Source organism: Pyrus communis, chromosome 4, assembly GCF_963583255.1.
Source record: "Pyrus communis chromosome 4, drPyrComm1.1, whole genome shotgun sequence".
In the NCBI taxonomy this organism is placed as follows: domain Eukaryota; kingdom Viridiplantae; phylum Streptophyta; class Magnoliopsida; order Rosales; family Rosaceae; genus Pyrus; species Pyrus communis.
The window spans coordinates 6,300,130-6,314,155 of NC_084806.1; the positions used below are offsets into that span (position 1 = coordinate 6,300,130).

At 34.8% G+C, this 14,026-nt stretch overlaps 2 protein-coding genes across 2 annotated transcripts; both read left to right on the forward strand.

Moving 5' to 3' along the window:
* Positions 1–5,750: 5,750 nt before the first annotated feature.
* LOC137732080 (stemmadenine O-acetyltransferase-like) lies at positions 5,751–7,332 on the forward strand. The gene has a single exon (XM_068471377.1). It carries the CDS (start codon positions 5,830–5,832, stop codon positions 7,126–7,128), a length of 1,299 nt encoding a protein of 432 aa, XP_068327478.1. The 5' UTR covers positions 5,751–5,829; the 3' UTR covers positions 7,129–7,332.
* A 2,440-nt stretch (positions 7,333–9,772) lies between these two features.
* On the forward strand, positions 9,773–13,720 carry LOC137732427 (stemmadenine O-acetyltransferase-like). The gene is made up of 2 exons (XM_068471736.1): positions 9,773–10,803; positions 12,987–13,720. The coding sequence occupies exons 1-2, from the start codon at positions 10,056–10,058 to the stop codon at positions 13,589–13,591; spliced, it is 1,353 nt and encodes a 450-aa protein (XP_068327837.1). The 5' UTR covers positions 9,773–10,055; the 3' UTR covers positions 13,592–13,720.
* Positions 13,721–14,026: the final 306 nt, after the last annotated feature.

The window sequence follows — 14,026 nt, forward strand, 5'->3', positions numbered from 1 at the left end:
ATAAACATTTTATTTTTATTTTTTTATTTTTTTATTTGATTATTTTTTCAATTGTTTTAGAACAAACTAAGTAATAATATTACAAAATCAAAAATAAAGAAAATTTTCATTATTTAGTTTTATGAACATTAATACTGTGATTATTTCTTAAACAGAACATTGACTATTTCTTAAACTGAACATTGACTACTTCTTAAACCAAACAGTATTTTGTAAACTGAACATTGACTACTTCTTAAACTGAACAATATTCTTAAACTAAACACTAACTATATCTTAAACGGAACACTAATACTATCATTACTTCTTGAACTAAACACTGTCTATTTCGTAAATTGAATACTGACTATTTCTTAAACTGAACGCTCGTACTATTACTATTTCGTAAACTAAACACTGACTATTTCTTAAACTGAACACAATAGACTATATATTAAACCAAGTAATAGTACTATCACTATTTCGTAAATTAACTATTGACTATTTTTCAAACCAAACACTAGTATTATCACTGTTTAGTAAACTAGTGCTGTCACTATTTCGTAAACTAAGCATTGACTATTTCTTAAACAAAAAACTAACTATTTCGTAAACTAAACAATGACTATTTCTTAAAATCGAACACTAGCACTATCACTATTTTTTAAACTATTTCCTTACAAATTACTGTGAGCAATACATTTTTTTATCTCAAATTTCTCTCTCTTTTTAAAATTTTTTGGAGTTTGTTGATGTCAGTTTGAAAGGATTTGGTTGGCTCTACTCTCACAATCTCTCTTCCTTACACATTCTCTCTCTTCCTTCCCGATGAAATATTTAAAAAGTAATTTGCGTGCTACTTTTACATCGTTGATTTTCTGATGAAAATTACTACTTTTCTTTTCTTTCTTTCTGTACGTAAATAGATTTCTCTCTCTCCCTCTCTAAAAGAAAAAAGAGTAATTAAAGCTTCACTCTCACATTTTCCTTCCCAGTGAAATATTTCAAAAATAATTTATTTCATCCATCTATTCCATCTCATCATTGCAAAAATAATTTATTTCATCCATCTATTCCATCTCATCATTCATTGTACTACTCCCACTACTTATTTTGCATTGCACATTAGTCTTCTTATCAGTTTTATCTGCTTACAGTTACATCAAAGGCTTTATTTGATATTTGAATTGGTTGGCGCGTGCTTACTCGCAGTTGGGTTTGATTATTTTTTTATTATTTTTCTTTTTTTTTTATCCTTATTATTAAATAAAGTTTGTAGATGATGTTTTTATTAAAATTCAAAATTTTGAAGCCCTTTTGGTTAGTTTTTCTTTTTTAAATTTAAGTTAATGTTGTTTTCGAATTTAATTTGTAGTTTTTAAATTAATTTGTCGTTTTTAAATTTAAGTTGTAGTTTTTAAATTTAAATAATAAATTATGTTTGGCCCTATGGCCCTCGGTTGGAGAAGGTTTTTTATGACATGGCCAAAACGAGCCCTCTGACCCTTTGGCCTTCGGTTGGAGACGGATGCAAATATGGCCTTGTACTGTTCATTAAAATATTAATATCTTGAAGGGACATAGGGCTAAAACGAGCCCTCTAACCAACCCTTTGTTGGAGATGGCGTCAGAGGGCTCGTTTTAGCCCCCTGACCCTTCAAGATATTAATATTTTAATGAACAGTATAGGGCCATATTTGTCTCGTCTCCAACCGAGGGTCATAGGGCTCGTTTTAGCCCTGTCACAAAAAACCGTCTTCAACCGATGACCAAAGGGTCATAGGGCCAAACATAATTTATTATTTAAATTTAAAAACTAAAACAACTTAAATTCAAATTCAACAACAACTTAAATTTAAAAACTACAACGGTAACTGGCCCAAAAAACCAGAAATAATTAGAACTTAAATTTAATGAATGATTTTGGTATTTATAGGAAAAAAAAATTAGAACTTTTAAAAATTAAAAAAAAAAAATTAGCAAAATTTTTTTAAAGCAATCTTGTCGGTTATAACTGACATGATTGCTCTATTTTCTGGCCAGCCCTCCAGTCTTTTGGCCCTTTCAGATTCTATGAGCCCTCTAGCCTAGCCCTTTGTTGGAGCAGTTTTCGGGCTATTTTCGGCCCTCTGGACCCTTCGGTTGGAGATGGCCTAAGAAGATGGATTCCAGCTGTGAATTATTCAAGTATTTACTAACTGTAATCTTAACAAAAATGGGGCCTACACAAATAAGGAATTCAATTCCCAATTTTGAAAAAAAAATAGTGTCTTTGGAGGAAATGGCAATATTTTGATTCCTGAATATATGTACTGCTAATTTCTTACCGTGAAAGATCTCACTTAATTTTCTGATCAGAAAAGTCCTAGGTAGGTTTTTGTAAATTTACTTTAATCTATTACGTTTTGGCCTTTTAACGATCTCATATGTGTAGATTTCAAGTGATATTTATATACATCCTTGTATGTGGTTTAATATCTTAGTGGATATGATGTTGAGTTTCCAATCATGCATCCTGAGTATGAAACTTCTTAAATAGTTGTAATAGTTTTGAACATTCTTCCTTAATAATAATAATTTAAAAAAGAAAAAGAAAAAGAAAAAAAAAAGACATTATATACATTCTTAGTTTCTGAAAAACCATTAAAAAAAAAAGAAATGAAAACTAATGAAAATGAATTCAAAACTTTGAGTTTTAACTATAAGGATAAAATGAATAGTATCAGGATTGATTTTTTAATGTACAAATATGATTTTTTGTTAAAGTGAATAGTACCGGAAGCTTTTCGTTAAAGTTCCTAAAAAAAAAACCACAAAAGTGCAAAGAAGAACATCACCCTTTGCCATACAAATATCTTCAAGCTGAGTACTAGGTGGAGTTTTGCATACAATGATGAGGCTAGCAATTAAAGAATACTAGCCGATGAGCACACACTCTATGTTTGTGAACAATTTCATTTTATTTTTTGTTTTTTCATTAAGGAGTGTGATTAGTTTTTAAAATTTTAAAAAGAGTATAAAAAAATGATGATGAGACAATTTCTCTTAATAAGTGCATATTTTATCTTAATATTACATAATTATTGTTTTGTCCTTCTTATGTAAATATTGTGTATCAAAAGTAAGGGTAAAATAAGAAAAATAGGGATATGATTGTCAATTTATCAAAGATACAAAATTACTATTTTGCCTTCATTATGTAAGTATTGTGTATCAAAAGTGAGGGCAAAATAGGGTAAATAAGAAAAATAGGGATATGATTGTCATTTTATCAAAGATACAAAATTACTATTTTGCCTTCATTATGTAAGCATTGTGTATCAAAAGTGAGGGCAAAATAGGAAAAAAGGGTAAAAGATACAAAATTACTATTTTGCCCTCCTTATGTAAGTATTGTGTATCAAAAGTGAGGGCAAAATTGAAAAAAAAGTGGCAAAAAGTTGACAAGGAGGGTTCTCTTAATAATAATATAGATTTGTGTATTGACGATTATTCTAGATGAATTTTTTTATCCAACTAAACTCTTTATTTGAATATTTCCTTAATTTTTGGTTATAGAATATAATATGAGAATTGTTATTAGCACGTTAAAAATTTCATTTGACACACCAAACCTTCTATAATTAGAAAGATAACTACACTTATGAGAAGTGTAGAATGAAATTTGTAGAGTGCTAATAACAATTCCCTATAATATTTCTGGTTGATTTTGGTCAATGACTGTCTGCTCAAGGTTTTGAATTATTCAATTTCTTAACAGTGAGTGCTATCCACCTTCCTCGGTGTAAATATAAAATTGGTTAAGATTGTATGCTCGTACGCTTCTAAATTGTGTAGACAACTATAATAATACTCATACATTTGTACGCTCAATTTAGAGATCTGAATCCCGATTGTTCTTCCTAATCAAAGTACGTACTAAGTTTACCAACTAATTAAAGAGATTCAAAGTTGATATTAGTGAAGTGGGAGGAAAGATTAGAACTTAGGGTTGATCAACCCTTGAAGAAAGTTAAGGTTTTTTATAAAACCAATTGATGGAGAGTAGTTTAATTTACTTATAAACTCATGTAAGGTCTATCCTTACATCAATGTGAGATTCATTCTTAACACGACTCCTCACACGAGGTGAATTTTCAAACCAAACACGCAGACAACACTCCCGGGTGACGTGGAGCATGTGTGAACATTATGATTCACACATGGGAGAACTTACTTTGATATCATGAAAAGTTGATGTTCCACCATAAAATCAATTGACAATATGAAAAATGGACAAAATTACTTAAACGTTCATGCAAGATCCCTCCTCCTATTAATTTGAGATTCATTCTCAACACTTCTCTAGTCAGAAATGTCTACAAAATAAAGTACATCCTAAAACTAAGGTGTGTTCAATTATGTTATTGTTAATGTTTTACAAAAATTACATACGTACATAATACATTGCAATGCTTGGTTCAGTTATACAAGTTATCGATGGTGTAATTATCCAAGTAACATAAAAACGGAAAGTCAATGTAAACTTTGAAGCATAAGTGCATCTAATGAGATGTCAAAAGATAAAAGTCAAATGTTAATTTGATGACTGATGTGGCAATGTCAGATTTTCTTTTTTTCCAACCGATATGTTTTTTTTTGTAATAAATAATATTTGTAGGACCAATTTTAAAAAGAAATCAATTAAAATAAAATTTCAAGATCTATAATTAGTGCATTAATGGGATCCACACAATAAAATAATTAAAAATTATTTGACATCACATTTTCTCATATGTCAAATTTGACATATGAAAACTCATATATCAATCCACATAAGATTGATATATCGGTTGGAATTTGCTCCTAACTTCAAATTTGATTACATGATATTCCATTACAAAAATTAAGGGAAAAAGGATCCTCGCCGGATCCTTTTCGTGGAGATCCAAAGGATCCCGTGATCGTAGCCGTTCATCGTACATTATGCGGTCAAAAATTATTTGAAATTTAAAATTTAAAATTAAATATATATAATACCTAACGAAAACTGATCATACGATATACGATAAACGATCATCTGTATCCCTAGAAAAAGAATCCTACGAGTATCCTTTTCCAAAATTAAGATGGCCAAATCATAATTCTGTACATATCGCCATCCTTTATCTGCCAAGGTGGCGTAAAGTTAAAGCGCACCAACCTTATTGTCCACTTCTTTTTGGAGTATTATTATGCCAAACCCGGTAAAAACCCAAAAGTTCATTATTTTTTAATTTGCATTTACTCATGCATATATTTATTTGATATGATTTCCTTTGAAATCTCCATACAAACAGAAGTCTTCAAAGTCTCCGCCACCTAATCAAGTGTTTTGAACCGGCACGCATCAAGTAGAGTAGAGATTTTCACTGTCCAAACATGAGCACATATGCCATATATTATTGGACACGTAGAAAGACAATTGAAAAAAAAAATTCTTCCGTTTATATAATGACATAAAATGCACACCGTCCCGTGTTTCGGACATATTAAAAAATCTGTAGAAGTAAAGAGATTGAGACTATCATCTTATCCATGGGCTCCATCTTATTAAACATTTTATTAACTTCTTGGGCCATAAGCATTGAAACCTAACTTCATTTTAGCTTTGAAGAAAACTAAACACCTCCATATTGAATGCAACGCGTTAAAAAGATAAGAAGAGGGCCTACTGGCTTGGGACCAGTCGAGCTGACGAGCACCATAAATGTCACACTCCCTAAGACAATAATCTACGACACCATCTGCTGCCATTTGCTATATACAACTAGTCTTCCACATATCAAAGCAAATTGCATTCTCTTTTCTCAACAATATTATCCTTACAAGATGAAGATTGAAGTGATTGAGAGAGCTTACATTAAGCCTTCTATGCCAACCCCACCCCATCTTTGTAAGCATGAGTTTTCTTTTCTCGACCAAATCGCAACACAAATTTTCATGCCTATGATCTTTTTCTACAATAATCATCATGTCAACGATGCAAGAACTTATTCAGATAGGGTAAAACAATCTTTATCTGAGGCCTTGACACAATACTATCTGTTGGCTGGACGTATCATTGAAAATGCCTTCATTGATTGCAACGACCAAGGTGCGCCTTATGTCCAAGCCCGAGTGAGGTCCCCACCACTTTCCGATGTCATATCCGAACCAGACCCAAACCAGCTCAACAAACTACTCCCATGTGAACTAGACAATGTCGGTGACTTGGTTTTTGCTATCCAAGTCAACATGTTCGATTGTGGTGGCATGGCTATTGGAATTTGCTTTTCTCACAAAGTTGCCGATGCATTGTCATTCATCACGTTCCTCAACAGTTGGGCGTCGATATCTCGTGGAGATTGCAGCATTAAAAATAGTACAGTCAGTCCTCCAATTTTTGATTTGGCCACGCTCTTTCCACCTAGAAGCATATCAGGATTCAAACCAAGCGTTGAGAAAGCTAGAGAAAAAATCGTCACAAAAAGGTTTGTTTTCAGTGCTTCCACGATTGCTTCTCTTAGGTCAAGATATACAGATAATAAAGCCAATGAGATAAAGCCAAGTAGGATTGAGGCCTTGTCAGCATTTATATGGGCCCGGTTTATTGCCTCCACTCAAGGAAAGCCGAACCCCAACACACTTTACAGAGTGGCTCACGCCGTTAACTTGCGGACGAGGATGGACCCACCACCGCCTGAATACCATTTCGGGAACGTGAGCCGGTTTGTCATGTCCTCGCCGTCGTTTGACGAGAGAGAGGACACGTGTTACGGGATGGTGCGCCAGATGAGGCAGGCGATAAAGACAATCGACGGTGATTACATGGCCAAAATCAAAGAGGGCAACGAGCACGTGGAGTTTTTGAAGCAGCTAGCGGAGGAGTCTATGAAGCGTGAAGTAGCGTCGTTTAGCTTTAGCAGCTTGTGCAGGTTCCCATATTATGAGACGGACTTCGGGTGGGGCAAGCCTGTGTGGGTCGCGTCGGCCAGCTTTCCATTTAAGAACCTGGTTTGTTTCATTGATGCTGGGTCGAGTGGTGGGATTGAAGCATGGGTGAATTTGAAGGAGGAAGACATGGCTAAGTTCCAACATGATGAGCAGCTGCTGGCATGTACTTATCCAGCACAAGATGCTAAGGTTTAGTAATTCGTTTTGTATAATGCAATTTGGATTGAATAAGTTGTTCCTCAGGAACAAAGTCTGATTGCAGAAAAAGAAGTATTAAGTAATGTTACATTTACTAAATATTTGTATTATCATTGGTACCATCAATTTAATAGATGTACGGTCCATGAACACATATGGATCTCATCTTTATTAAAGAGATAGTACAAATATATAGTAAGAGGAGTTTTTTTTTTTTTTTTTTTTTTTTTCTAATAAAAGTATATGATTTACTATGTCTTTATTTAATACTTATATCAAGGCATTCCCCTAAAGCGTTTCAAGGCTATTGCTATGCAAAGGGTGGTATGTAATGTATGCACATTTTCTTTGGTTGTGTGGAAAGGATGCTTCATTCAAAATGAAAGACCACGCTAATTAAGAATTTAAGATGATAATGCATATTTATATAATTGGATTGTGGGGCAATACCAACTCTATTTACACATACATATACAACCATAATTACAATCCTATATACACATGTATACTCATAAGCATTTCCAAACTTCCTTAATAGCACTTCAAATTTTTTTCTCCATCATATGTATGCGTCTCTGTTACAAATTGAAAAATTAGAAGTTTGTTAATGTAAATCAATGACATTTTTAGAGAAGATGACGGAACGAGAGTGTAATTATTGAGGAGAGAGCAATTTTTTTGAAAGAATTGAATATTTTCTTCAATTAGTCCACAAACGCATTAATAAAATTCGTTAAAAACACACATGTTGATCTACGAAATTAAGTGTACCGTGAAAAGAAAAGTAAAATTCAGTTGCTCATGAATAATTAAAACTGCCATATGTTAAAGCATACATATGACTATATGAGAAGAAAGTAGACATTTCAAATTGCTCATCTCACATTTTCCACTAAGCTGACCATAGTAACGTCTTTCTACCACAATTCTCACCATGCAAGTATGAATAAAGATTGACAGAGTAGAAGGAATTACAAAGGTAGAGTGATGAGGCTGGCCACACGCTGACATCACATAGCCTTATGCGGTTGGTTAGGCTATTCCTGCTCGATTCAGCAGTCGCTCTGCTTCCTTGCATGTAGCCCGACTGATTGGGTTTGGGGTGGAGAGGATTTTGTAGGTTTTGGGGGATTCAATCACCCAATTGCTTGGGTAATTGGGAGGGATAGACTTGCTCTTATGGTTCTTCAACTGTTTGGGTGCCGCTGAACTGTGTAAATTAATTTCTTTATGTTTGTGTGATATGTTACAAATAATGTTAACCATTATGGGTTTTATTTCTTTATGTTTATGATTCGTGCAATTCATTAGTCTTCAAGTTAAATAAAACAATGGATGTTGTCATGGTGATGATTAAGTCCCATGAACCAATGGCGTTTTTGCTTTTGAGAGCTGCTAGACCCACCTCATTGTCTTATTTTCTCACCTACATTATGATTCCACACACCTTAAAAAGTTAAAAAAATTGAAATTTTATTTCTCCACCCATTATTATTCCAAAAATAATCTTTGATTATTATATATATATATATATGTGCGCGCGCGTGTAAAATTATAAAATTGTCTACCTGCAAAGAAATAAATCTGTGCGAATAAGGGCCACAGACGTATGCAAATTCAAGTGAAAAAGTTTGATGGCAAAGATCAGTGCTAATACTAATCATAAATAGTAGGCAAAATTAAATATAAATTCAAAGCCACAAAGGTATACAAATTGAAATGAAAAACCACCGAGCTATGCAAATTTAAATGAAAAAGTTCCTCAACGAAAACTTCAAATGTACTGATGCAGCAAATTCAAGACTTCTTGGTCCAAAATCTTAGCCCAATATTCACCTTTCGCCGACCGAGTGAGACACTTTCTCTTTGTTCATTGCAACGATCAAGGCATCCCATTCCTCGAAGCTAAAGACAAAACCCCAACTCCTCTCTGAAGTGATCGCCAACCCTTCGATCTCTGATCTCAACCAATTGTTGCCCTGCAGACTAGATGAAATTACTGAAATACCTTTTGGGGTTCAATTCAGTTTGTGTTTGATTGTGAAGGATTTGCATTGGCTTATGTGTTTCACGTAGGATTGCAGATGGGTTAACATCTTTTACATATGTGAACAAATGGGTAGCTCTAGCGAATTGTGATGCAAGGGAAGAGCAATATTTTTGTGGGTCCGGACTTTTCTGCAGCACCTATTTTCCCACCGAGAAATATACAAGGTTATTCAATTGTGATGTCGTAGAGAAATGATATTGAAACTCTTTTAAAATAAAATTCTTTATAATTTTTTTGTCATTTTACATTTTAAGGTTAATTATCAGGTTAACGTTATAAATATTGTGCTAAAATTTTAAATTAAAATTTTAAACTAAATAATATGTCGGTTGATGATTTAATTATTAAGTATTATTAACGTGATTATTTTCTATGAATGCTACTAAGCTCACTCTAAAGTCTTATTTTCCCACCTACTTTGAAATGATAATTTGATTGATAGCTTTATCCTTGTGGAATATGACCTTCAAAGACTTAAAGACCACACAATCATGTCTTGCCACATCATTAGTTAAATTGCCAAAAACCTAAAATACATAAATGAGTAAAAAAATAAATAAATAAATAAATAAATAAATTAAAAAAAACCTAAAAACCGATCAAATTGTATGGCTGAAAATGGAGGAGGAATTTCTGGCTTTAGCAAAGAAGACATAATGTTGTGCAGGGTAAAGACCCGCTTGCAAGTGCCGAGGAGAAGCAGGTATGGGCGTTCAAAAGCTTTCACTGTTGAGTTTGCTACAATATTAATATTCCTTTGTCACCAGCAAGAGCTTCCTCTGATGGGTCTTTCCATTCGTCAACTACGCAAGCGTAATGGCTGAGATATATTGCCTTGCATTTCGAATGTCAATTGTTAGTAGGTGAGAAATAAATGAGAATGGAGATTGAAGTTGAAGTAATATCCAAAGAGATCATCAAACCATCTTCTCCAACCCCAAACCATCTCCACCATCACCAGCTCTCGTTTCTCGATCAATTAGCTCCCCATGCATACATGCAATTTATCTACTTTTACAGCTCCGACGGCGACGGCACCAAAACCTTCACTCAAATATCAGACATCCTCAAGACTTCTTTGTCCAAAGTCTTAACCCATTACTACCCGTTAGCCGGCCGAGTCAAACACAATCTCGTTGTTCACTGCAGTGACCAAGGCGTCCCATTCTTTGAAGCCAAAGTTAAATCCCAACTCCTTTCCGATGTGATCACCAACCCTCTTCTCTCTGAGTCTGACCAGAACAGATTTTTGCCCTTCAAGACAGCTGAAGCTACTGAAATACCCCTCGGTGTTCAACTCAGCGTGTTTGATTGTGGAGGATTTGCAATTGGCGTTTGTATATCCCACAGGATCGCTGATGCGTTGTCATATTTTATGTTCGTCAACAATTGGGCAGCTATTGCTAAGAATTGTAGCAATATTTTTGTTTGTCCAGATTTTTCTGCAGCCTCAGTTTTCCCACCAAGAAATGTGGAAGGGTATTTAGGGGTTTCTATCATCACCAAAAGGAAAGCAATCATAACCAGGAGGTTTGTGTTTGATGGGGCAAAGGTTGAGGCTTTAAGATCGAGATACCAAGAGAGCATGGAGTTTTCAAAAACCCATAAATGCCCTTTGATGCGTGATTTATACGCACACAAATTAAACCCTCTTTTTGACAATTGTAGTAATGATGTAAGTAGGGATCGTTCTAGGCCGGGGATTAGGAGGGATTGCAAAATCACTTGGATTTGACTCAAAAACGTAAAAACACAATATAAGACACCAAACTAAACCATATTTTAAAAACACAAACTAAATTGATTTCTAATTAAATTGAACAATAAAGTAAAGGGGGGATTGTGTTTGGACGAGATTAAATTAAATGGACAAATTGTAATTAAAGGCAAAACGTAAATATGAATGTGATGAAATATGGATGATGGAATAGCCAAGGGGTTCTTCTCCACACATGTTACACTTGCATACAAGATTGATTCTCAGTTGGTCTTTCGATAAATTATGAAACTCAACGCCCCGGGTTAATTAGGTCCGCTTAAATTAACCGTCAAGTTTTCCTTAAGTTAATGAATTGGATGGGTTTGCGCAACGCAATTCACAACATTCTCCAAAAGTCCTTTACGTGAACAGCACAATAAAGATACAATCAAAGATCATTAAGCATTATGAAAACTATAAGTGTTGACGAGACATTCGTTACTATGATGAGCATGAAACTCGTGCCAAGAATTCATTTAACGCGATTGTTTATAAGCAACCTCCACTACTTGTGAATATAAGTTCATAACGATTAGGTGAAACTCACTTATATTCTAGCGTCATATTCATGCATGAAAATTAAGCGCGCATTCTTAATAAACATACATAAATAAGTTATCAATCAAACGGTTAAACAAATTGAATCAACAACTTATGAAATTCCAACGAAAGTTAATCAATTCATATTGCAAACATAAACATAGTTTCGAATCACCCCCTAGCTAAAGGGGGGTTTAGTTCCTCATAACTTTGAAATCAAAGAAACACCTAAACATTCCAACAACTCAAACTTGAATTGTATGAACGTTTAGGCACTCTTCTCTTCCATTCCTCATACGTACAAAACAAAGAGAATTGAATTTAAACATTGAAATCAAAGAAACACCTAAACATTCTAACAACTCAAACTTGAATTGTATGAACGTTTAGGCACTCTTCTCTTCCTCGTTGTTGTAGCACAAGGTCTAAGGAGATGTTTAGGGCTTTAGGTGTATGTGGAATGGAGTGGGGAATGGTTGGAGTGGCTGCAATGGAGGAGAAAAACTGCACAAAATGGAAGGTGATGCACGGCACAAGGGCAGTTTTTGTGTTGTGTGTTGTGTTGTGAATGGAATGAATGAATTGTGGCTGCAATGCATGCTTATTTATAGGTAAATGAGAGGGAACATGACAGCTAGGAATAGGTGGAAATGTGGCTGCAAGTTTGGTGAATGATTATGAGTGAATGCATGTGAATGTGGCTAGGTTGGAAAGCTGGAATTGCATGTGGAGTGTGCTGAAATGGAGATGTTTTGCACGGCAAAGGGTGGAATATGTGGCTGCATGTTTGGGTTTGTTTAAAGGGTGCATGTGGGTGAATGTTAGGTTGAAATAATGATGGAAAAACAGCTAGGAAAAGAGGGAATGCATGTGGAAGTGTGGCTGCAAAGAGAAGGAGAAAAGCTGGAATGTGTTGATGTGCAATGCACGGCAAAGGGGGGGGAGAAATGATGGCAGGTTGTGTATGTGATTGATTTAGGGTGAATGTGCATGTGTTTTAGGTTGTGAAAGCATGTGGATTAGGTGGAAAGAGGTGGGTGTGCATGTGAGTTGAAATGCATGTGTTTAAATGGTTGAAATGTGTAGATGATTATGAGTATGATAAGTGATAAGTGTATGGTTATGATAAGTGATAAGTGAATGATATGATAAGTGATAAGTGAATGATATGATAAGTGATAAATGAATGATATGTTAAGTGATAAATGAATGATTATGATAAGTGATAAATGAATGATATGTGGTGATGTTAAGTGATGATAGGTGGTTATGATAGTTTGGTCTTTAATTTCGTCCATTCCTTTTGCTCCAAACATAAGCTATCCAATCCAAGTCCGATTTTGCTCCAAAATGCTCCAAAATGCATCTTTTTGCTTCCTTAGCCATATGAACCTAAAAACACACGAAAGAAGCATAAAGGACTAAAATAACTAAAGAAACATAACGTAAATGTACGAGAACAAGCCATTTAAGTCGCATGAATATGCTCCTATCACCCTTCAAGAGTTGAGGCCTTATCAGCTTTCTTGTGGAACATCTTTCTGTCATCAAGGCCTAGAGAACCACTTGAAACTACTCAAACTTTGTACACAGCTGTTTGCATTATGGACCTGCGGTCAAGATGTGATCCACCAGTGTCCCAACATGCTTTTGGGAATTATTACAGGGCTGCCACTGCAACTCCAACGTCGGTTAATGGGGAGGAGCGCCACCGCCTTGTGAGGCAGGCGATAGAGGAAATTAAGAAAATTGACAATAGTTACATGAGGAGATTTCAAGAGGGATATCAAGAACATTTGGATTTCATGAGGAAAAGAATGGAGAGGGCCGCAATAGGAGAGCTCGTGACGTTGACCTTTTCGAGTTTGTGCAGATTTCCTATGTATGATGCTGATTTTGGTTGGGGGAAGCCTGCGTGGGTGAGCCAGGCTGCCATGGGCATCGCTAATCAGATAGTTTTTATGGACACCAAAAATGGTGATGGAATTGAGTCATATTTTAGCTTGACGGAGGAAGACATGGCCAAGTTTGAACTTCACAGTGGGTTCATCTCGTTGCTCAAGTCCCCAATTAGTGGTAATGTAAAGGAAAAATCAGTTTCACGTCTTTAAATTAAATGAGTAATTAGCGTCTCTGCAGTTTGATTATGTTTTTAGTGCTCATGTGTTTCCTGATTCGATCCAATAAAATTTGTTTATGGTAACAAACATGTCATGGTGTTTGACTAAATAAAATAGTGAATCAAGAGAAAAAAACAAATTAAATTGACAAGTGTAGAAAGATAAAAAGAAAGTGTGACAATCATTTCTCTTCGAGTGAAGTTGGTGGTGTATAACACAAAGGAAAGAATGCAATTTATGCAACTCCTATTGCATGCATCGGCCTTCCAACTAGTGCAACAGTTAAATCAAAACAAATGTTTTTGAAGTTTTGAGCTAGCCTTTTGGAGATAATTCTGAATTGAAATTGTTGACAATTGAAGTCGAGTTCTGGTAAGAATTTGCATGGCATGAGTATCCATCACGTAGCATCACGTGTTAATAATT

Coding starts and splice junctions, on each gene's coding strand:
- LOC137732080 (XM_068471377.1), top strand. CDS start 5,830: ATGAAGATTGAAGTGATTGAGAGAGCTTACATTAAGCCTTCTATGCCA.
- LOC137732427 (XM_068471736.1), top strand. CDS start 10,056: ATGAGAATGGAGATTGAAGTTGAAGTAATATCCAAAGAGATCATCAAA. Junction 10,804..12,986: donor CCATAAATGCCCTTTGATGC/GTGATTTATACG, acceptor ACCCTTCAAGAG/TTGAGGCCTTATCAGCTTTC.